Raw genomic sequence first — 21730 nt, 5'->3', positions numbered from 1 at the left:
AACCGGAGGTTGGGGTATATGAAAGACTCTGCCTGAACCAATGATCCAAAATCTCGTTTTCTGGACGGGAGGCAGAAACCCAAAATCAACATTGGGAACCAGACGCGTGTCTGTCAGGCACCAGGACTAACGGGGTCTACGACGGGCGCCGCCACCATGCGCCGTCTCATGCCGTGGGCGCCCGTGTTGCTCCCAAACGTCCCGGGAAATGGCTGGAGTGAATGTCATGGGCATAGGCGGAGGATAGCTGGGTACCCGTGGAACTTCGGCCACCTGACGGCCTTAGGGAGCATCGTTCATGGTTCGGTGGTGAAGTTTCGAAGGCTGGCTTCCTGCCAGGAGCGTTCGCCAGCTGAGCGAGGGCGAGCACAAATTACAGGTTCCAGGGATGCGAGGTAGCCAAACCTACCGAATCCATGAAGGCATCCGAGTACAAGGGGCAAAACGCTAATTCATGGTATTCACGGTATCGCTCATCCCTGGTATCCTTAACACTCTCATCTCCCTGGAATTCTTTAAACTCTCCAATCTTTGATTCTCTGGACTACTTGCTTATTGGATTCTACCGAAATCAAAGTTTACTATTTCAAATTGCTGCGCATTTAAATTATTTTACCAACTTGGCTTTTGTCCCTGACCGCTTTGATCCCTTTAGGATTTCCTTCCGATTCGAGTTTCATCCTTGGCCGCTTTTTGACATCTTAGGTGATTTCCAATGTTTATCCCCGCCGACTTTTTCCGTTCGACTTTCTCCGATCCTCTTTTCTTGCTTCCACTTTCAGGTTTTGATTCTTGTCCATCGACTTTTTCAGGTTCGACTTCAGTCCCTTGGGCTTTATGTGCTCAGACTCCTTTCTGTTGACTCTTGACTTTTCCGTTCGGACCGTTTGTCCAGGAACCTCCCTAGTCTCCCCACAATAATGAATAGACACAGCGACGATCGCGCGATCCCTCCGCTCCCGAGGTACAACACCAAGGCAAGAACTCAGGCGTCTTCCAGCACCAGCGCCCCGTCCTCGGCGCCCGTCTCGGGTCGCTGCGGGGGCAGCTGCCGCGTGCGACTGACCTGCGGCTGAGGTGACCAGCAGGGCTAGCATGTCCTCGGGTCCATTTTCGCTCATCCGCTGGAAGGTGTCGACGGCGGTGGGCGTGCCGTCCGTCTGAAGCTGGGCGCGCACGCTGAACCCGGCCGACGGCTGCGCCGACAGCAGGTAGGCGCCGCCGTCTGCGGTGAGCACCACGGCCACGCGGCCGCTCGGGCTCACGGTGATGCTGGTCACGGCCGCCTGTCCGAACGGCCGCGCACCGACGTCACGGCACTGGCTACTGTCGACACGGCTGCACCGGGACACCGTCACACAGCTAGCGCGCGCCGACACCGCTGTCGCGCTGCCGCAGCCGTCTGGCGACTGCGGCCACCAGAAACCGAACGGCGGGCTCAGAAGAACTAGATGATAAGTCGTATGAAACTTTGTGCGACGTCAAAAATGTCACATGTTTTGTGCTTGACAAACGATTTTAAAGTAATGAGTTTTGAAGCTCATCAAGCTTATGAGGATACTTAACAATGTTAACACGCGCTTGAGTCAGGGTCAATATGACCCCCCCAAGGTTTCTGTGCGGCGATTTCACAACGGTGCGGCGTAGCCGCTCCAAATTTTGCATGGTTGAAGACAATTGAAAAGCAAAGCGCTTGGCATAAAACAATTAGATGTACCTTGTAAGGTTGCTGACCTATGGCAGGTCAAAGTCAGGCCATGGATTCAGGGAATACCACTATTTTTTCAGAGAATCGTTCAATCTGATGCAACAACGGAGCTAGTGTTCGGCGTGCAAGTGTTAGACGAAACCACACATCTTTGTTATAGTTTCCTAGGCAACACAATAATTGAACTGACAAGCTCAACTGACCTAGGGTCAGTGGTGTGAAAGGCATCCCAATGACTGAGTCACTCCTCGGGTATGAAGGTCAGACCAAGGTCAAAACCGGACTTTTTTATTACTCTAGGGGTTGCTGTATGCGATAAATTCTGGTCCACATTTTGAACTTATTCATAATGGGAAACACACTATACATCCCCCATCGAAGGGTTAAAGGTCAGAATAGGATACTGACCTAAAATCAGCCAAGTCAACATCTTGTTTTTAGGAACGTACTGCATGGCGTTATCATTGGCGCTTATTCAAATGCAAAAATCAAGGCAGTCTCGTCTGCTTTTTATCACTATGACCTTCGAAAGGTTACGCAAGGTCAATGTGCTTAAATGAGCAGCAGCGACATTTTGTGCTGTACAGGTGTCTAGGTTCAGGGTGGTTGCACGAGAAGGTCTGAAAGCACTTCGGACACCAATTCTGGATTTGACCTTGTTTGACCTTACTTGACCGGAATATCACGGCCTAAGAACCTCAAAAGTTGACAACAGTGAGCTCATGTACAGGGCAACACGCCCTGTGAATTTGATGCATCGAGCTCTCTTAGTTTCTGAGATTTCGGGGGGGGGGGGTCAAATTGACCCCCACCCGAGCAAGCGGCATTCAGCTGGCCACCCGGGCGCGTGTTAACCGCTGAACATAATTCAATAGTCACAGCAAAAGGCATCCAACATTTGACGATACCATAGCTGATCAGTAAGCACCACACCATGGAAGGACATGTGAAGAAAGGCACAACTAGAGGGCGGCTTTTGCAGTGTACCGTCTCAAAACGGGTCAGTCCCGGCCCTGCCCTGACTGAACGTGAACGTGCTGCACCGCTCAGCAGGCAGCAGCACATTGCGTTTTTACTGACGAAGCCAGCTACATCGCACAGTAGGTGACAAGGCGACCCGAGAGCTGCGAGATAGGTGACAGGGCCGCCGTGAGCTGCGATGGACAGAGCGCGTCACAGCAGTAGTCGTGAGCTGCGATGGACCGAGTGTGTCGCAACAGTAGCCGTGAGCTGCGATGGGCCGAGCGCGTCACAGCAGCAGCTGTGAGCTACGATGGGCCGAGCGCGTCGCAGCAGTAGCCGTGAGCCGCGATGGGCCGAGAGTGTCGTCACAGCAGAGGTGATCGGGGAGATCCGTTTAAGCAGACTGACTCTGTCGTAACTACGAGCAAACATTCCCGATAACACCTCCAAAGTTGGACTACGCTCCAACGACCTTCGTCGTGGTAGCGCACGGTGTCCGATCTAAAATACAGGTTTTCCATGCAAACCAACGTCCTTCGTCCAGCGTTTTTGGCACTGATCATCACGCAGTTCTTTCCTCTATTCAAGATGTCCTTAATCGCAACGCACGAGCGATCCTGACCCTCGCTGTCCATCTCCAACGGTCATGACGAGGATCTCCACGAGCAGATCAGTTCACCCTTCAGACCGGGTGACGGCGAACCACTTCAAGGGGCGAGCCAGCGAGCCAGCGAAGGGCGACCCACACCCATCCAGCGAGAGAGCGCGCCAGTGGCCGTGCGGGCCCCACCGGCGCAGCCGCGCGCAGATCAAGTGTCCACTTGTGGCCGGCCGGCACCGACACGGCCCGAGATCGATCGCCGGCCGGCCACGGGGCGGGCAGGCCCGAGACGGAGGACCGCGGCCGCCTGTCATCGCTCGTGCGCCCGGCCCCGGTAACGAGCCGCCAGCCGCAGACGGCCCGTCGGCGCGCCAGCTCAGCTCGACGACGCGTCGGTCAGGAGCGCAGGCGCGTGCGTGGTGCCTGTCTGCGGTGCGGCTGGGGCCATGTCGGCGTCTGACGCCCGTTTGGCTGTGGAATCGATGCGACGCTGGGGAAAACCCTGGCGTCTCATCTGCCCCGCTTATAAGAACAGCGTCGCTCGTGACACCCATCCGTGACGAGCTGATGGATTCCTGACGATGGCGGGGAAACACAGCCGCATTTGTCAGCAACGATGGGCCACACGTCAGCGGTCGAAAACGAGGCAGCTTTTAGTAAGCTCTAAACAGGGTCGTTAGGAAGGCATTGGGGACTGTGTCAATTGAAGAGCGGCCATGTCGGCGAGCGAGGTCGCTTGTGACCACCAGCGGCCTTATCGCGCCGCGCTACCAGGTCTGTCTGCGACATGCGCTCGGAGGCGCGACCAAAGGCACGACCGCGACCAGCTCTGACGTTCCGGTGCCGACAGACAGGCCAACGTAGCTGTTAGCCTGGCCTTTAGCCAGAGGCAAATCACCCCCGCCCCAGACGTGTCACTTAAGGCCTGTCAGTGCAAAAAAGTGTCCGACCCCACTGTGTTGCAGGTACGAAAACGGCGACTCAACGAGTGTCGGGGAGACCCAAAGCGCATTTGGATTCGATGTTCACCTGGCGACGTCATGTGGCTGGTGCCAAACGTTTCTTCACAACGTACGGGAAGATGCTAAAGCGTATAACCCCAACTGCAGCGTTGTGTTGCATGATGCATGCTTGGCACCAGAGCCGTGTGTGCCCCGGCTGCACCGTCGAGGGGGCCGGCCGTGGCCGCGCACCTCACAGACGCGGGCCGTCCAGACGATGCGCGGGTTCAGCGGCAGCACCAGGTCCACGGCCACCAGGCAGCTGTCCTCGTTGCCCACCAGCACGCACGGTACGTCTATGCAGCTGGCCACGCAGGTAAGCCGGCCCACCAGCTCCACTGAGGACTCCTGTCAGCAGAGAGCCGGCCGTCAGTGGGCGCCGCCGACGTGGCACTCGCGCACGGTGGTCAGCGATGCAGGTCAGGCGGTCAGCGCTGGACTGGGAATAACGCTATTAAAGCTTAACGTAATGACAAGCTTTCTACTCCACGGCACGTCCCGTGTTCCGCGGCCGAACCGCGGCGAGCTCCCCCTCGGGACCTGATCCAGGACGTCGCGTCTCGATAACATGGTACAATATTTCTTCCTTGCTCTCGGGGCTCACTGAGGCAGACCATTCACTCCTCGTCCGAGGCCCAGGGCAGTAATGGGTGCGGGTCGCATTCCGAGTGCGGTTCGGCGGCCGCTCCGTCCGCCGCTGTCGGGACGGCGGTGATGCTCATTATTCACCGGGGAGCGTCGCTCGGCGCGTTCGTGCTGTGCTCCGCCCCGCCGCCTCCCCACGCAGTATCGCATCGCACAGTCCCGGCCTGAGTCGTGGCTCAGTCGGCGGCGGCGACGATCGCCCGCGGAGTTTTAGTCGGCCTCTGCGTGCGGCATCAGCGCGCCGAACAAAGCCGACGAACGCCGAGATAAGCGCCGACGGACGATCGGGTGTCAGCCGGCTGAAGGCGGCGGCGGCGGCGGCGGCGGCGCCGGCTCCGGCCGGAGGAGCGGGGCTGCTCGCAGCGCAGACAGCTGCCGCAGCACGCGCCACTCGACCGCGTGCACCCCGGCACGGAGCTGTGACAATGGCAGCTGAGGCGGCAGCCAACTGATCAAACCAGGTAGGCGGAGCGGACGGACGCCGACGACATGGGCCACGACGGGCCAATCCCCACCCTTACCAGACGACCTGCCCAGCCCCCCGACCGTCACCACACCCCTGCGCTGCTTTCAACGTTGTATTGCTGTCACCAAATCAAAGTCGTAAGGTTAGCTGTTCAGTCAAAATATGAACAGCATGAATGCACTGCGTGGCGGGGCGCTACATTGACGCTACATCCATAGCGCTGCGTCGTGCGGCGCTGCATTGAAGCTACGTTTACAGCACTGTGCCGCGTGGCGCTACATGGACGCTACATCTACAGCGCTGCGTCCCGCGTCCTGGCACGGCAGCGGCGCTACTCACGTGGTGGCCGCGGGGCGCTCTCCACACGTGCAGTCCGTGTGGCTCGTGGATGGAGGCTACGTAGTCGAACTGGGGCGCCACGAGGCAGACGTCGACGGCGGGAGAGCCCGCCCCCTCGTACCCTTCCAGCGGCTTGAAGTCGTGTGACGGCGTGTACAGCAGCCGCACCTCGCCCTGCGCACGAATGCGCGGACCCCCTGTCAGCATCGGCGTCAGCCCAGGCGAGCCGCAGCCATCATAGATGGGCCGAGCGCTAATCACAACTGTATTGTCATGGAGTCCGTATCACTTAGCCTAGGCTCACGACTGTCGGCCCACTGACTGACACTATCGCTATGATGGTCAGGTTACATACTGCACCGTCCCGCCGTTCTGTAACTGCGCTCGGGAGCTTTCGGGCCTTGCAGTCTCAAGCAACAGTGCAGTGCCATTTGGTGTCTCACCGTACTTTGAACCGTGTCAGTACGTCATCAGCACCACTCAGATGCTTTGAGCATGCGTACTTGGAATTCATGTGCATATGTGTACATATGATAAAGGAGGTGGAGCAACCATGTTGCTGCACATGAAAAAGGGTCGCGCTCAGGGGATTTTATGAAGCCTCGAACGTACTACTGGTTTTTTATGCTACACAAATCGATTTGTGCGTATTTTCAGTTAGGTTGTCAGCGCAGCGCAACTGTGTATCAATTGTATATCAACTGTACAGTATATCCAGCCATTTATCATAAAACCAGTGTAAATGGCATTGAAAATTGATTGAAGAGGCATCTGATTTTTCAGGTGTTTTTTTAAAGATGGCTTTTCGAATGCCACTATTCTCGGTTCTCGAGAAATGCGCTTGTCACTGCTTAGTAAAGCGTGGCATGCTTCTATTTTGGCCACACCGTGTAAAGGGTAGTTTCATTTAGACACGGCACGTTTTCTGGTTCACCTATCCGTGGTGGGGTGGGTTCGAACACTTAAGCGTTCACTATTGTCCCCAGCTGAGAAAGCATGCTGTCCGCGGCAGCGGCCGGCACGGTCCACCTGCCCTCTGACGTCATCTGATCGTTAGCGAGATCGCTGCCACCCACCACAGCCTATCCCAGTTGAAGACAATAGCAAACACTACACGTCTGGCAGGCGCAGACGCGGGGTTCGATTTCTCGCCCTTCCTGTCAGGTTGAGAGACAGGCGACACTATATCGCCTCAGCAGATGAGTGCCTGATCAAGCCTAACGACACACAGAACGCGCAAGAAGGTAGGGGTGAGGGGGATGGGAGCATCGTCACCACGCGCTTCTTGCCTGGCCGCTGCGTACCGCGCGCGCCATGGAAGTGCCGGTCTGCTAACCTCTCGCGCATTCTTAGACGGACGAATATTTGAGGACCGACCGCGGAGACTTGGTTCATTGCGAAAAGCACCTGCTGTAGCGAAAGTCTGTGACACTATGGTGGGCGTCAAGAGACAGAAAGCCCAGATTTGGTTAACTGTCATTTAGTTGATGAAGATCTGGCTGAAGCGACGTAGTGGCACGTCCAGCTTCACCGTGCAAAACCGTGCCCAAAAGCAGCCCGAAACATACATCATTCACCGGGTGATGGGGTGCAGATTGTGCAGCAAGGTCCGCATTCCCGCTGCTTCGGAGCGGAGCGTGATACCGAAGCTCGATGGAAGCTTACCTACTAACGAGCTGTTATCACAGGCATACAGGAGGTTTACCCGCAAATAGAGAAGGATAACGGGTTAGGAGCGCTCTGCAGTAACTCCTTGACAGTGGTCATACCGACGCCGTGAGGGTCATCAAAACCCAAGGCATCAAAGACTTCCTCCCAGTGCAATGTGAGCCAGCCTGTTTGGCTTCATCATAAGTCGTTGCCGGAAACGAGGCGCGGGCTACCCAGACAACAGCTGCAGGAAAGGCCAGCTATCCAAAGACAACAGCTGCACGAGGGGCGGGCTTTCCAAAGACAACAACTACAGGAGGGGCGGGCTTTCCAAAGACAACAGCTGGAGGAGGGGCGGGCTTTCCAAAGACAACAGCTACAGGAGGGGCGGGCTTTCCAAAGACGACAGCTACAGGAGGGGCGGGCTTTCCAAAGACGACAGCTACAGGAGGGGCGGGCTTTCCAAAGACGACAGCTACAGGAGGGGCGGGCTTTCCAAAGACGGCAGCTACAGGAGGGGCGGACTTTCCAGAGACGACAGCTACAGGATAGGCGGGCTTTCCAAAGACGACAGCTACAGGAGGGGCGGGCTTTCCAAAGACGACAGCTGGAGGATGCCGACAAGGCTCGCTATCGGACAGCAGAGCAAGCCGGGCAGGAGGTAGCTGCCCAACTAGAATAATCGTCTACCAACAGTACACAACTTACATAAGGACGACCCATAACCCTCGTCATGCCTCTCCTTCGAAGCGAAATAGCCATTGCATTTGTGTCACCTGAACAACCAAAAAACCAACTAACGAAGCGGCGCGGACAGACAGAAAAACCAAAAACATCGTCTCTCCTGGAGTGGCAGCAACCTTCGTTCAGAAAAATGTCAGTAAACACGTCGTGATCCACCTCCTATTGGCGACAGCCTCAGCTTCCGGTCAAAGCTGCTCTAATCTGCCTATTCAGGGCAGCCCGACCACGCGGTCGCACAGATGGCAGAAGAAAACCATTGCGGAGTAGATCGGACATTATTTCTCCGCTCCTCCCACCTCTTCTCCTCCTCCCCTCCCCTCCCCCAGCGTCGGTCAACAATTTGCCGTCCACCGGGACGGCAAGCTGCTGCACAACGGTGGTAAGGAGTCGGCGGGTCGAACCCGAGTCATTGCCACGTGTCCGGTAGGTGTCACCAGGGGTTGAAGGCGTTCCGAAGTTCGCCACCAGCATTGGTGCAGCGATGGTCGATGCTGTCTCGCATCGGCTAAGAGACTGGGAGGACTCGGGTCGAGCCGTCGGAGCCAGCTTGGACACCACAGCCGACAAAACAGGACACGGACTCGGAGTAGGCCCGTGTCATCATTAGTAGCTTCGACGACAGTTCCTTCACTTCGCCGCTGGTGACAGAGGCGGCGGCCTCTAAGTGTTTCGGTTCGTCTTCTGGATCAGCGATCTCCTTGTGCATGGGCTTCAAGAGGAGATGAAGTCATAGTGATCAGAGCAAACTTCAATTCATGATGCACTTTGACCTGGAGCAGGAGCACTCGAGGCTTTCCTTCAAGGATCGTGTGTCGCTTTCTGTCGCGAGAAGCTGGGCGAAACCAAGCCAGGCGAAGGCGTGTATTCTTGGAGCGTCATGACTTGCATCAAAAGCGATCAAGCGCTGAAACCATTCAACGCTTTGACAGCTGACCGCACCCATCTTAGAGCAACCAGCTTTGGAGCATAATACGTCTCACAACATATGACAGTCGACTTCCTGAACCCTTACTTCACGTGTTACCAACGAGCATCACAGGACGGAATGCTAACGGTGGTTAAAACAGTGAGCATCGCAGGCGGCACGAGCGTCCAACCGGCCGCTCAGTTGGCCGCTTCAAATGCCAGATTATCAGCATGAATGAAATGACAGGAGCTTTACAACACGTACGACGCTGCTGACAGCCCTGACTAAGGGCGCACCAGTACACCACGCTCTCGGGGCCCGTCGACAGCGCTGCCTCGGTCCCCGTGCAGCACGGTGGCTCTTACCGTTTTGCACGTGATCGCCAGGAAGTTGTAGCTGGGGGACGGCCGCATCGTCAGCACGGAGAGCTCCAGTTCGGCCACCACCCGCACCGTCCAGTTGTCGCCGTCCGGCTCCAGCAGCTGGCAGCAGTCGAGGACACGTCACCCCCACCCGCACCGTCCAGCCGTCGCCGTCCGGCTCCAGCAGCTGGCAGCAGCCGGGGCCGCGTCATCCCCAACTGCACCGTCCAGCCGTCGCCGTCCGGCTCCAGCAGTTGGCAGCAGCTGGGGGCGCCTCATCCCAGCCGTAATCGCCGCTCCCGCCGCACAGCGCTCTCGCAAATTGGGGCTAGAACTGGACCGCTCCGGGACACTGCCATCCCACTCAGGCGCGATAACATGCAGCTCACTCGGAAAGTTCGCTTTTGTCACAGCAAATGACCAGATGCGATGGAAACATGCTGCCACAACAGTGACCAATGCTATCCACCAGCGAAACACATGACTGCCATGACTGCCTATAGTGCAGAAAGACACTCGGATTTGACCACAAATTAGCAGACGTCTTGGTCATGTTTTCTGCACGTCGTGAGTCTATTGCAACTAGTTTTTATACAGACAACTCGCACCACAAGTTTTTCAGTTTCAGCCGGCACCAAAAACACATTGCGCACGCATCCGCATGTAGCTCGTTAGTTTCCTCGCCACCGACCAGTATCCGTCCGTCGTCCATAGCGGCGAAGATGCCGCTGTCGTTCAATACGATGCTGACGATGGTCCCGGCGATCCATTCATTCACAGTGAGCTCCGAGGCCTCCATGGTGTCAATATTCACCTGTAAGTCGGCCAGAGGTCCAGACGAGAGCTGACGCATTGTCCAAACCGGATGCTGGTGGCATGGACGCTGTTCTAAGGGCTCTCGATAACGGCACCGGTAGAGCGCCACGGCTTCAGACGAGAAAGCGAGGCTTGTGGACGCGGACGCAAATGAATTGAAGCTTTGCCTCTGCCAAAGCGCAGCAATCGTGCCAGAGTGTGCTGAGCTTGCAATTATAACACAGCTCACATGTGGAACCCTAAGAACGTGGCCCATCGTTTTCTCGCATTGTTTTTTCTTTCTACAAAACATTGATTTCTCTACGGTTGCTGAACCCGGTGTTTGATGCTATAACTGCTTACTTTATATGCTGTGAGTGTTATCATCCCGTCACATCAGACAAAATTCGGCACAAGGTTGTCATTTACTGATGCCTACACCACTACATCGTGAAGAAAGGGACTGAGACACGTAAATATACTGGCAAGATTGATGATAAATGACAAAGTAGAGCACTGCCCTCAAATTAGTTGCGATCGAATGCCACCAATTAAAACAGATTGGCCATCGGTCAGTTGGCAGAAGACGAACGTGACACTCTTAAATCGTATATCAACAGAACAAGCTCTACAATTGGCTGCGGGTCTAAACATTCTACAAAGCTTTTGATATCCGCGCCATAATCATGGTTTATGAGCACCAAATCAGCTGCCTCCAGCCCATAATCCTGACGTTGCAGCCGATTGCTGGTAATATACCGGGTCAAGGATTGGCCCAGCTAGATCCGTAAACCACCGAGCCCGGCGCAATGCTCTGTCCGATGGAAATCAATCATACGCACTGGCCAGAGGTCCAAAACCGCGCGCGATAAGCGTCTGTGGCATACAACATACTTTGGAGCACCACGCCTTATAATGGTTAAATTGCTCGTCTTAGCGTCTACTATAAGAAATGCTGAGGAGTAAATACAAAGATTTCACGCCGGAATGATTAACTCCTGCAGCATACCGTCCAGAAGAAACAGAAATGGGCCTGTAGCCACTTCCGCACACAAACCGTCACCATTGCACAGGCTGCTACGCTTTCTAGCATCAGCTCACATGCTACAATCCGCATGCTGACGTTAACGATGATTTTGAAAATCACGCACGCATGCCATAGAAAGAGCTCCCGGCGGGCATGGAACTCACCACCGCCATGGTGGCGTTACCCGCCTAACCACAGGCGGACAGCACGGCATGACTGACGCCACCGACGCGGAGGACGTGATTTATACCCGAGACTCAGCGAAAAGCGGCAGACGTCTACTCAAGCATATCCGCCGCGCGTTTGACCTTGTTTCTCATATAACAAATGGTCGTCATCAGAAACGTCTGCTGCAAGTCGCGACTGAGGTGATTTATACCCGGCACTCAGCGAAAAGCGGCGGACGTCTTCTTGAGCAAAGTCGCATGGCTACGTTATAACATCCTTCGCTATTTAGCAGGCGGCGGCGGCCCTCGGCATCTGGGAGTGATGATTTATCGCCCGGCTTATTGGCCCGGCTGAGCACCGTGTCAGCTGTTGCACCGAAAGTAACGCGTTTGAGTACTGACAAAGTTTCTTGCATTGGAAACATCCGAAATTGCAGCAAGGTATGAACTAGTCAAGATGTTCGGAGGCAACGTTCCCAAAGTTGGCTCATATCACCTAACAAAATGGAGCAGAGTGTCTCAACATAACACATGGCATCACAAGCCAGAAATTTCAGTAGATGCAAAAGTAGCGTGAAAATTGATCACCGAACACCTCATTCTGAGGTAAAAGAATCTGATAAGTGTTGGGAGTGCAAATCGCACTTTGGGGTTCATTCTTGTTTGGGAACGTCATAGAACCGGCGTTATTGTTTTTTTTGTTGTTGTTTTTTTTTGGAAACGCCGGAAATGCAGCCGCACCCTCAATTTACAGCAAAGTTACACCCATGGCCTCATTTATTTCGCTACAAGCACAGCATCCCAACGGTCCCAAAACCAAAGAAGCGGAAGGAACAAACAGACGACATTACCGGCGAAAAATGAAAAAGTAGTCATAATCTAACCCCACCGTGTCCATCTATCCCGCAACACCGCTTCCGTCCGTTCCGTACTGCAGTATCCGCCCATCCCGCAACACCGTATCTGTCCGTGCCGTGACGTCGCACCCATCCGTTCGTCTCGTGCCGCCGTATCCGTCCGTCCGTCTCGTGCCGCCGTATGCGTCTGTCCCGCAACACCGCATCCGTCCGTCCCGTACCGCCGTATCCGTCCGTCCGTCTCGTGCCGCCGTACTCGTCCGTCCCGTACCGCCGTAGCCGTCCGGCGCGCGGCGGACGGCACCACACCTGCCGCGTGGCTGACCACGCCCGTGTGCCGCCACTGACCTGGTGCACCGTCTCGCGCCGTGAGCAGAACAGGTCGCCGTCGACGGACCAGCAGTGTGACCTGACGCGGTCCAGGTGGGCGGTGCGCGGCGTCAGTCGCCACTCGGCGCCGAAGTGCTCCATCTGGATGATGGTCACGCCCGCCTCCGAGGTGAGCGCCAGGTGGGGCGTGTCCAGGTCACTGTCAGCCGGCCAGCGCCGCGTCACCCTGACCCGCTGGCAGAGTCACACGCCGGCTGACAGGCCCAGCCGCAGAGCCGGGAAGCATTGGCCATGCTCCAGGCATCGACGCACGCCATCAGATCCCCTGCCGCTGTGTCCTGGTCCCCACATATCAGCATCTTCGTGGCAGGAATACGAAATGAGCACACATAAAGACTGTCCTTGAGTTGCACGGCAGCTGTCTGTTTCTTAACATATGATCGTCGGTGAATGTTATGGTTGTGACGAGGTCCTGGAGCATTCAAATGTGGTCCCAACGCGAGGAGGGCCACGCAGAGGGCAGGATTCAGTCAGGGGGCCACGCGGAGGGCAGGCTCCAGTCAGCAGGACCATGCAGAGGACAGGATCCAGTCAGGGGGGCCACTCGGAGGGCAGGCTCCAGTCAGCAGGGTCACGCAGAGGGCGAGCTCTAAAGTCAGGAGGGTCACAAAGAAGGCAGGTCCCGAAGTCACGAGGGCCACGCAGAGGGCAAGCCTCAGAGCTAGTACCACGCAGGGGACAGGCTCCGAGGTTAGGAGGGCCACGCAGAGGTCAGCCTTCGAAGCTAGGAGGGTCGCGCACAGGGCAGGCTCCAAAGCTAGGAGGACCACGCGGAGGCAGGTTCCAAAGTAAGGAGGGTCCCGCAGAGGGCAAGTTCCGAAGCTAGGAGGACCACGCAGGGGGCAGGCTTCGAAGCTAGGAGGACTACGCAGAGGGCAGGCTCCGAAGCTAGAACCTTGCAGGATTCAGCGTTCCGTGCATTGATACAGTGAGAAGCAAGGCCGTCCTTCAATACAATGCAATACCGCATAGGAGACAGCGCGCGTCTGGCCACAACACCTGCTGCAGATAAAACATACCGTTGTACAAACAACAGTTGCTTTTGCAGAGCGTGGTTGTTTCATGCAGTCCGTGTAGAGTGACCGCAGCGCACAGCATCGAAAAAAGTCAAACCGTCTCAGTTGTTTCCTGGAAACTAGGCGCTGAGCCTGTCACCCAGCAGCGCATGTAACGTCTCTGAGGGCGGGCGAACCTTCGGCCCGACCGACACATAAGGCTTTGTTGCCAACTGATCAGGGGGTCAACTCGGCCCCGTGTCGTGAAGGGCTGGTCAAAAAAGAATATCCGATAATCTGGATCGATCCAACTCGGATGACAGATTCCGCGCAAAGGCAACCAGCGATTTAGCAAATGATATGAACTCAACGCCACCAATGCAAGCTATCATGAAAGCATGCATGAAATACAAAAGTAAAGGAGGACCATTGTTTACGCGCTCGTTAATACCATTGCCAGCTGACGGCACGCCGCATGAACAGAGATTCAACGTGATTTGAGATTGTGCCCTATAACATTTTCTTAAACCAACAATCATATTTTACAAGCATTCGTTCAGACAGCCAACGGTTGTATGACAGCCAACAATATCCCACAGCCAACGGTCGTGCATGTTATGCTAACAGATTTGCATCACACCGACGAATGCACAAATCGTCACCGTGCACTGATGCCTTACCGCTCAAACTTCCAACTGAACCATTGTTTCGTTTTAAGCTGGAGCCAAAGGAATCTGCTGACCGCTCGACCTTTGCTCTCATCAGTCACACAATACGAGCGCCCCTGCCGGCCGCCGCTCTTGGGGCCGGCAATGTCCGACATCAGCATCGGGCGGCCGGACGGCCGGCAGCGTGCACCGGATGTCCGTCGGTCGCCCGGCAGCGTGCACCGGACGCCCGTCGGTCGGCCGGCAGAGTACATCGGATGTACGCTGGTCGGCCGGCAGCGTGCACCGGATGTCCGCCGGTCGGCCGGCTGCCTGCACCGGACGTCCGTCGGTCGGCCAGCAGCGCGCCATCTGGGCGACACTGGTCCGCCGGCCCGCCCGCGTGATCAATATAGCGAGAGGCTACCAATCAGCCGCACTAGTGCCGCACGGTGCCGCTGCAGACACAGAACGTCTCAAAAGATACTGCCCACACGGAGCGCGGCCAACCTCACGGCCTAAGCTGAGTGTGCTGTGCAGGCCGTTATCGGCGGCCAGCGAACAACTCCTGGATCTTGAGACCCGGAACGGGCTGTTTCGGAAGCGACGACCCGAAGCCATTTGTATCGTTAGTCTACGTTATTAATACAGCAAAATCCACACGATGCCGATGTGCAAGTATCGTCTCATGAGTGCACTACAATAGCATATTCCAGCCAGGAAACGATTCCAGAACGCGTGTGACAGTCGTTGTGAGACAAGAGACACCATGATTTAGTGCAGTGGCGTCATCTAAAGGAGCCTCCAACAGTTATAGATATTGAGGCAAATATCACGTATGGTGAAATAAGTTACCTGGTAACCAAGAGTATTCTTCCAAGTGCAAGGCTGCTCAGTAAACACAATTCCACTAGTTATTAAACATGCTTTTCAATATCTCATCGTTTGATTGCATCATGAAACATTTGTATGACGCCGGAGGGCTGCCACACTGGCCGTGTGAAATTATCACCCCCGCGGATGGGCTCACTCACTTGAAGTATTTCAACTTCTCGAGGTGTCCTGGTAGTGAGTGCGGCATATCCAGAACTCAAATTTCACTGTGTAGGCGTGTGTTAGCCCTTTCTCGTGGCTTTCTTGCAAATTAGTCCGCTATTTTATCATGTTTAATTCGCGTTCACATGTTCGGTAATGTTGCTTTTCTTAAGTTTGCCGATTACAAATCGTACTTCCGTAACACCTCGCGCCGCAGTCCAAATTCCTATACAGCCTAGCAAACACACTGCGATCCGTGTTTGAAACATGCACTTAATGCATAAAAATGTTTGAGAGCCAACTGAAGTCCGCCAGTCCCAGAAATTGTGATAACGTACGCCAGAGCCGTATAACTTGACGGTTCTTTGTCTTGTCATTGAACGCCGCAAAACCAATGGGGTGGCAGTATTTGAGTGACGTTTCTATAGTGTCATGCACGCCTGGGCGACCTTGAAATAGTCAACACGACATAGTCTGCACAAATCCGCGGGTGTCTGGGTCAGAAACCTAACAGCCCTCATAGCCCTGCCCTTCAGAAGGGCAGGGCTATGAACTACACTTTGTTATTCTCCACACTGCTATCTCAGTTCAGAACTCAATACAAATGTCGAGCACTCCCTTTAAGCGAACTGTTCCAAGTTTGAAGATATTGTGATAAGGATCAGATACGATGGCATTAGCTCACTTGCTACTACTGGTATACATTTAAGTCGAAAACATTGCTCTAGACAACAAAATCCCTCTTTTTGCTAAATATGCTCCTCAGCACGCCATTGCTTGATTGCGTCATGGAGCATTTGCATGACAACACTCACTTGTAGCTCTTCATTTTCCCGAGAGATGGCAACATGGCCTGGAGGTGATTGCTGAGCCAATTATCGCCATGCGTCCATGTTTTGGCCGTTTCTCATGATGTTCTTGAATATCTATCCATGATGTTTTATGTCTGTTTATATTCACATGCTCGGATAGCCATATTCTTGAGATATTCGATTACATGTGTTACTTTCGCAATGACTAGGAAGAATGTGTAACTTCTGATATATGTAGCGCAGAACGTAACATGAGCTGCGAGGCGCAACACATTTAAGCAAACTATTACATTACGCATCTATCCCATTATTCTTGAGTCGTCGTTACGCGACAGGCATCTGTTTACTTCGTACGCCGCATGTCCAGCTGAGTGTCAGGACTTGAGCGGTGTCATTATCCCGTCATGGTACTCAGGTCACCTTGGAAGCCCTGAAGAGTGCATGTTGCTCCGCAATTGGAGGAATTTGGGTCTGGGGAAGCTGTGAGCCGCGCCGCATGACCTTCGGGATGGCCAGTTCAGTTCGAAGTCTCATACAAACGCGGAGCACTCATTTTAAGCGCAACGCCTGTTCTCATCGTCCCTTGAGCGACCCTTACCAGAATGAAAGCTGTGGTGAGTGGGCGAACCCCATCGGCAGTTTGGCGATCATAACTTGTGAGCTGACGTCCCACAGGAAGATGGTGTGGTCGGGCACACCGGAGAAGGCCGCCAGCCGCTCGGAAGAGGGTGAGAAGGCGACGCACAGGTACTCCAACTCGGCACCGTCTGAGCATGGGACAAGGTGGTACACACGCACATGAGCAGAGAGCCACAGCACTGCTACCAGCGCAACATGTAACGGCATTATCCCACAAGCAACACGAAGGGCAACTTGGTGGACACCGGCTCAGACCTGAGTGTATGGCCCCCTGTCAGCAAGGAAAGAGACCAACTAAAGGAAACTGATGGGTTACCGGGGTCGTCAAAGTAAGCTACAAAGCAAGCTATACGCCATGTATGGTAGTACCAGCGGGGTTAAATACATCTATGCATATCGTACTGAACTGGGACGTGCAGGACAAACATAAGTGTTCCGGAAGCCATCAGGTAAAACGACATCTGATACCTCATTTGCCGCAAACAGAGCTAACCCGGTGCTAAACCGCCATAATAAAAGTGAAGACCGCTGGCTTGCTCTGCCCTGTTCATTATGCCAGCGTCCGGGTGATACTTTGCATGTTTTTCAGCGCAATCCTTGCTTCGCATTGGGTGTAAATAATGGGACATACTTTCTTCGCACGCGTTTTAACTGTACTACCATGCATTCACGTGGACACCACATAACCCATTGAATGCACGTGACTATCATGTTAAATATAGGTATTCGTTGATGTAACCCCACTAGCAGTAGAGCTAAATCGTGCACACCAGACGGCTTCGTATCAGCTCATCTTCGAGCCTGCTGTATCCCGGGTACTGGTACACCTGGTGCAGCTCACCTCCGAGCCTGCTGTACTGTGAGAGCTCCTGGTACTGGTACACCTTTGGCATAGCTCACCTTCGACCCTGTTGCACTGTAAGAGCTCTATGTGGTGGCTTCCTTCTAGTACAGCTCACCTTGGAGCCTGTTGCACTGCAAGAGCTCCTGGTACTGGTATACCTTCGGTACAGCTCACCTTGGAGCCCGTTGCAGTGTGAGAGCTTCTGGAACTGGTACGCCCTCGGTAAAGCTCACCTTTGAGCCTGTTGCTCTGTGGGAGCTCTAGGTGGTGGTATACCTTCTGGTACAGTTCGCCTCCGCGTCTGCCGTACTGTGAGAACTCCAGGTCGTGGTACACCTTCTGGTACAGCTCAACTTCGAGCTTGCTGTACTGGGAGAGCTCCGGGTACCGCTACACGTTTTGGTTAACTTCACCTTAGAGCCTATTGTACTGTGTGAGCTCCGGGTACTAGTACACCTTCTGGTACAGCTCACCTTCGAGACTTCTGTACTGGGAGAGCTCCGGGTACTGGTACACGTTACGGTACAGTTCACCTTAGAGCCTATTGTACTGCGAGAGCTCCGGGTACTCGAACACGTTCTGGTACAGCTCACCTTCGAGCTTGCTGTACTGGGAGAGCTCCGGGCAGTGGCACATCCTCTAGTACAGCTCACCTTCAAGCCTGCTGTACTGGGAGAGTTCCGGGTACTCGAACACGATGATGGCCGGACGCAAGCACACTTCCGACACGGCGAACAGGTCCTCGCCGTTGGTGGCTAGCGTCGACACGCCTCGAGCCGGCGGTGAGAACACCTCCGAGTGTGAGAAGCCGGCGCACGTGAAGCGGACGTGCGAGCCGCACAACACGGCCACAGTCGCCTCGTCCATGTACTGCGCGGCCGACGAGAGTGGGCCGCCCATCCACCTGCACACATTGGCCTCGCCCAGTCAGTAGGAGCCTGGCACCGAAAACGAGCGACTATATATGTATGGCGTAGCATGGATGCTATGTGTGACAGCGCTGTAATGGCAGTGCGAAACATTTTGAAAGGTTCTGGAGCCAATTCAAACTCTTAAGTTGACGCAACAAACATAGCCTTTCACTTGCATCGTATGTAGTAGGCTCCATACCAGTGTTTCATATAAATCTGAAAGTGTGTTGAAGCTGAGTGCAAACCGAATAGATGTGCACCGGCGACGCGTCACGAACTACACAGGCAGCAGCAGTGCCGCGGCCTCGCCACCCAGCACGCACAGTTCCAGCAAGTGCTCACTGGATTCCGATCATGTTACCATGAAGCGCTTCCATAGACTTGGTGTCCTTGGAGAAGAGCGCGGAGACCCTGTAAACGGCAACGGAATTAACAAATGTTACGACTTCTTGGGAATAGGCAGCATTATATTTGGGCCTGCAGGCACGATGCGTCACAAAATTCGCGAGAGGGGGGGGGGGGGGGGGCGTAATGACCGACTAGTTAGCGCACCGAACTCTTACGTGGGCGAGCCCGGCTTCGAATCCCGGTAGCGCCTTGGCCTCTGGGCGCTGATGCAACCAGTGTAATCGCTGGCGGTCCAAAAAAGGGACGTGGCGGCATGCATCCCGTTCCTTAACAAAACAAACAAAACATTCGCGTGGCATTTCACTGCACACGGGCGGCGCTCATAACGTCTTTAATGCCAAGCTTGTAACGCTGAGCGTAGTCCTGAGTGGCCATTGCAATGAACGCAAACTCCCGCGCATTGGGTTGACAGCATAGAAGCAGAAACCAGGCTGTTCGTGGAGGATAAGCTCTGAGAAGCGATTAGGCTGAGCTGTATACATCGTTCATGCAGCGTTCTACGTACGCATGCAACCCGCAAACATGACTGCACAATTGAGGCGTTATTGAAAAGCACGGCTTACTTCCCTCCAGGTGCTCCGTGACCGAACGGGTCGGACATTAAGGCCGCCATGACTCAATCCGAGTCTCCTGCGGATAGCACACGAGAAACAGCGCGTCAGGAGTGTACAGGGGTGGTCAGAACAGGCGGGCGATCACCAGGGGCGCATTCGCGAAGTGGTCTCCGCGGGAATCACTTCGCGAACGCGCCCTTCCCCTTGCGAATGCGAACTCCCCCCCCCCTCATCAGTTGGTTCAATATACTGGTACACGCGTAACTAAACATGTTGGAAGTTTTTGAACGAAAGTTTCGAATGAGTGTAAAGGTGTCTGAATTGTGCCCGCCGATCGTTTCGCTGATATTACCTCCCTGCCAACGATTATTTGCGAAAGCAAAAAAATGTCGGTGAATGTGGTGCACGCGGTCAATAAGGTCTGCATTAAGAACCGACAAGCAGCGGACGTGGACGTCACTGTCTGACCGAATAATTCATTCAAATAACGCTAGTCATGCGTGGTTCAGATAACGCCTCTGGGAGCAATATAAAAATAACAAAAAACCTGGGAGCGTTTTCCCTACTCCTCATAACACCACGATGATCACAGACCTGCTAATGATGATGTTACCACGGGTAATCGAGTAAGACATACATTAAACAGTTGCTACATGCCTGTGATGACGTCCCTTTAAGGCGTAGAACAAAAAAAAAAAAAAACGCGAAGTCGATTGTGTTTTGACTGTTGACGGCAATGACGGAAAACAAGACGGAAACCAATAACGGAAAACATGCTTTGAACGCGCGCTCGAGCACCAGCGTTTAATCAAGACTTCACACTTTAAGGGCCCTATTTCCTTTTCAACCAATTGCTGATTTATGACAACGCCCTACATATCTACCAGGTCATGAATATCTCAAACTAATTAGTCGGTAATACCTATGTTAAATTGCTGGCACTTGTGCAATCGAAAGAGGGGCAATCAGCTGTACAATGGTATAGACTAAGGAAAACTGGACAAGCTAAGGTAACCCGGGAGAGTTATGGGCAACCAAACATTCGGAAGGCAAATTCGTACTCTAGCCATTTGAAAGAATTTGACCGATTTAGGGAGCATCTTCTGCAACACATTCAAAATACACACAAGGCCATTGGCTACAGCCGTACTGTCATTGTGGGAAACCTTAAGTACACTCACGAAACCTTTGGAGATGCACGTCAGGCACCGTCTCTAAAATCAAACTGCGGGTGAGCTTCATGAACGCTGATAGGCTTTCTTGATAAGCTGATAAGTTTCTTGAACCCCGTGTCAAATGTCACGCAAATATACATAAATAGGTTACCTGAAGGAAGATGTAAGGCTATCGTCGCGATGACAGCTCATTTAAAGACCTGGGCCAACATAACACACTAGTATAGAAATGAGCAGCATTTTTGTTGTTTTGTGGACGCAAAGACAGCAGCCTTGTCGTTATTTCCTTGTGCAGGCATGAAAAAGAGCAAGATATCTTCGTGCCAAACGGCAGTTTTGGTTTAGCAGTCTTGCTTTGTTCCGCGGCTATGGCTTGAATATCTTCGTAGTGAAAGACCAATCATCAGCTGACGCGGAATTGTTTTTATCGTACTGGGACGAATCCCCTGGGGGTTTGCGTGGCAGGTGGGTTCATCGCACAGGAAGGCAACCATTATCCCGATCCTACTCACCGAATTTGAGGACGGTGGAGGATCCTCCTCAATTGCAGCGCAGTTCCATTATTCACGCGAACCAACGGCGGAGGTGCTCCGACCGCTAATACGATTCCATACGCCCTCGCACTGCCTTAAAAGCCGACGAGCGTCTAGCTGGTTGCTAGGCAACGTCAGCTGGTACGCTCCAATCGCCTGTTCACGCATGCGTGATATGCAGGTCGTGTCACGTGGTCTGTGTTTACATACTCGGCTTCCCTGTTTGCGCTGTTCGTCACGAAAAAGGGTTGTTTGCTTTGTTTACGATTTACAGGACTGTGGTAGCTGTTGTTTAAATAACCGCGTTGCGTGCCTTCACTTTGCGCGCCCCGCTCAATGCATGCCGTGTTGTAGGTAGGCGGCTGGCGAGCTAGGGTGCGTGGATTTGTGTTCGGAACGTACCAGTAAGTCCTAGTGTATTCTCAAGGAAAACGTCGTCTCATGTCATTGTCTTCAAAAATGCGTCATGAATTTTGTTCGCAAACAGGGCATGCGTTGACCCACGCCCGAATTCGTAGCTTTTTCATAACAGAGTGATTTAGGCGATGCGACAAA

At 54.0% G+C, this 21730-nt stretch overlaps 1 protein-coding gene across 1 annotated transcript in view; it reads right to left on the bottom strand.

Moving 5' to 3' along the window:
• The window catches only part of LOC119097952 (cilia- and flagella-associated protein 43), a 34360-nt gene extending 13112 nt beyond the window's left edge, over window positions 1-21248 (bottom strand). Inside the window, exons 1-11 of the mRNA XM_037220892.1 lie at window positions 21155-21248; window positions 19477-19543; window positions 18848-18916; window positions 18248-18498; window positions 16710-16878; window positions 12581-12761; window positions 10078-10200; window positions 9390-9506; window positions 5724-5897; window positions 4466-4621; window positions 1067-1286 (exon numbers count right to left, since the gene is read on the bottom strand). Coding sequence (XP_037076787.1) covers window positions 1067-1286; window positions 4466-4621; window positions 5724-5897; window positions 9390-9506; window positions 10078-10200; window positions 12581-12761; window positions 16710-16878; window positions 18248-18498; window positions 18848-18916; window positions 19477-19526 — 1510 coding nt within the window. The 5' untranslated portion in view covers window positions 19527-19543; window positions 21155-21248. The remainder of the gene's footprint in view (window positions 1-1066; window positions 1287-4465; window positions 4622-5723; window positions 5898-9389; window positions 9507-10077; window positions 10201-12580; window positions 12762-16709; window positions 16879-18247; window positions 18499-18847; window positions 18917-19476; window positions 19544-21154) is intronic.
• Between the last annotated feature and the right edge of the window lie 482 nt (window positions 21249-21730).

The sequence above is a fragment of the Pollicipes pollicipes genome, unplaced genomic scaffold, assembly GCF_011947565.3.
Source record: "Pollicipes pollicipes isolate AB1234 unplaced genomic scaffold, Ppol_2.1 Scaffold_4740;HRSCAF=5597_pilon_pilon_pilon, whole genome shotgun sequence".
Lineage (NCBI taxonomy): Eukaryota > Metazoa > Arthropoda > Thecostraca > Pollicipedomorpha > Pollicipedidae > Pollicipes > Pollicipes pollicipes.
This window is presented reverse-complemented; position numbering and strand designations above follow the sequence as displayed.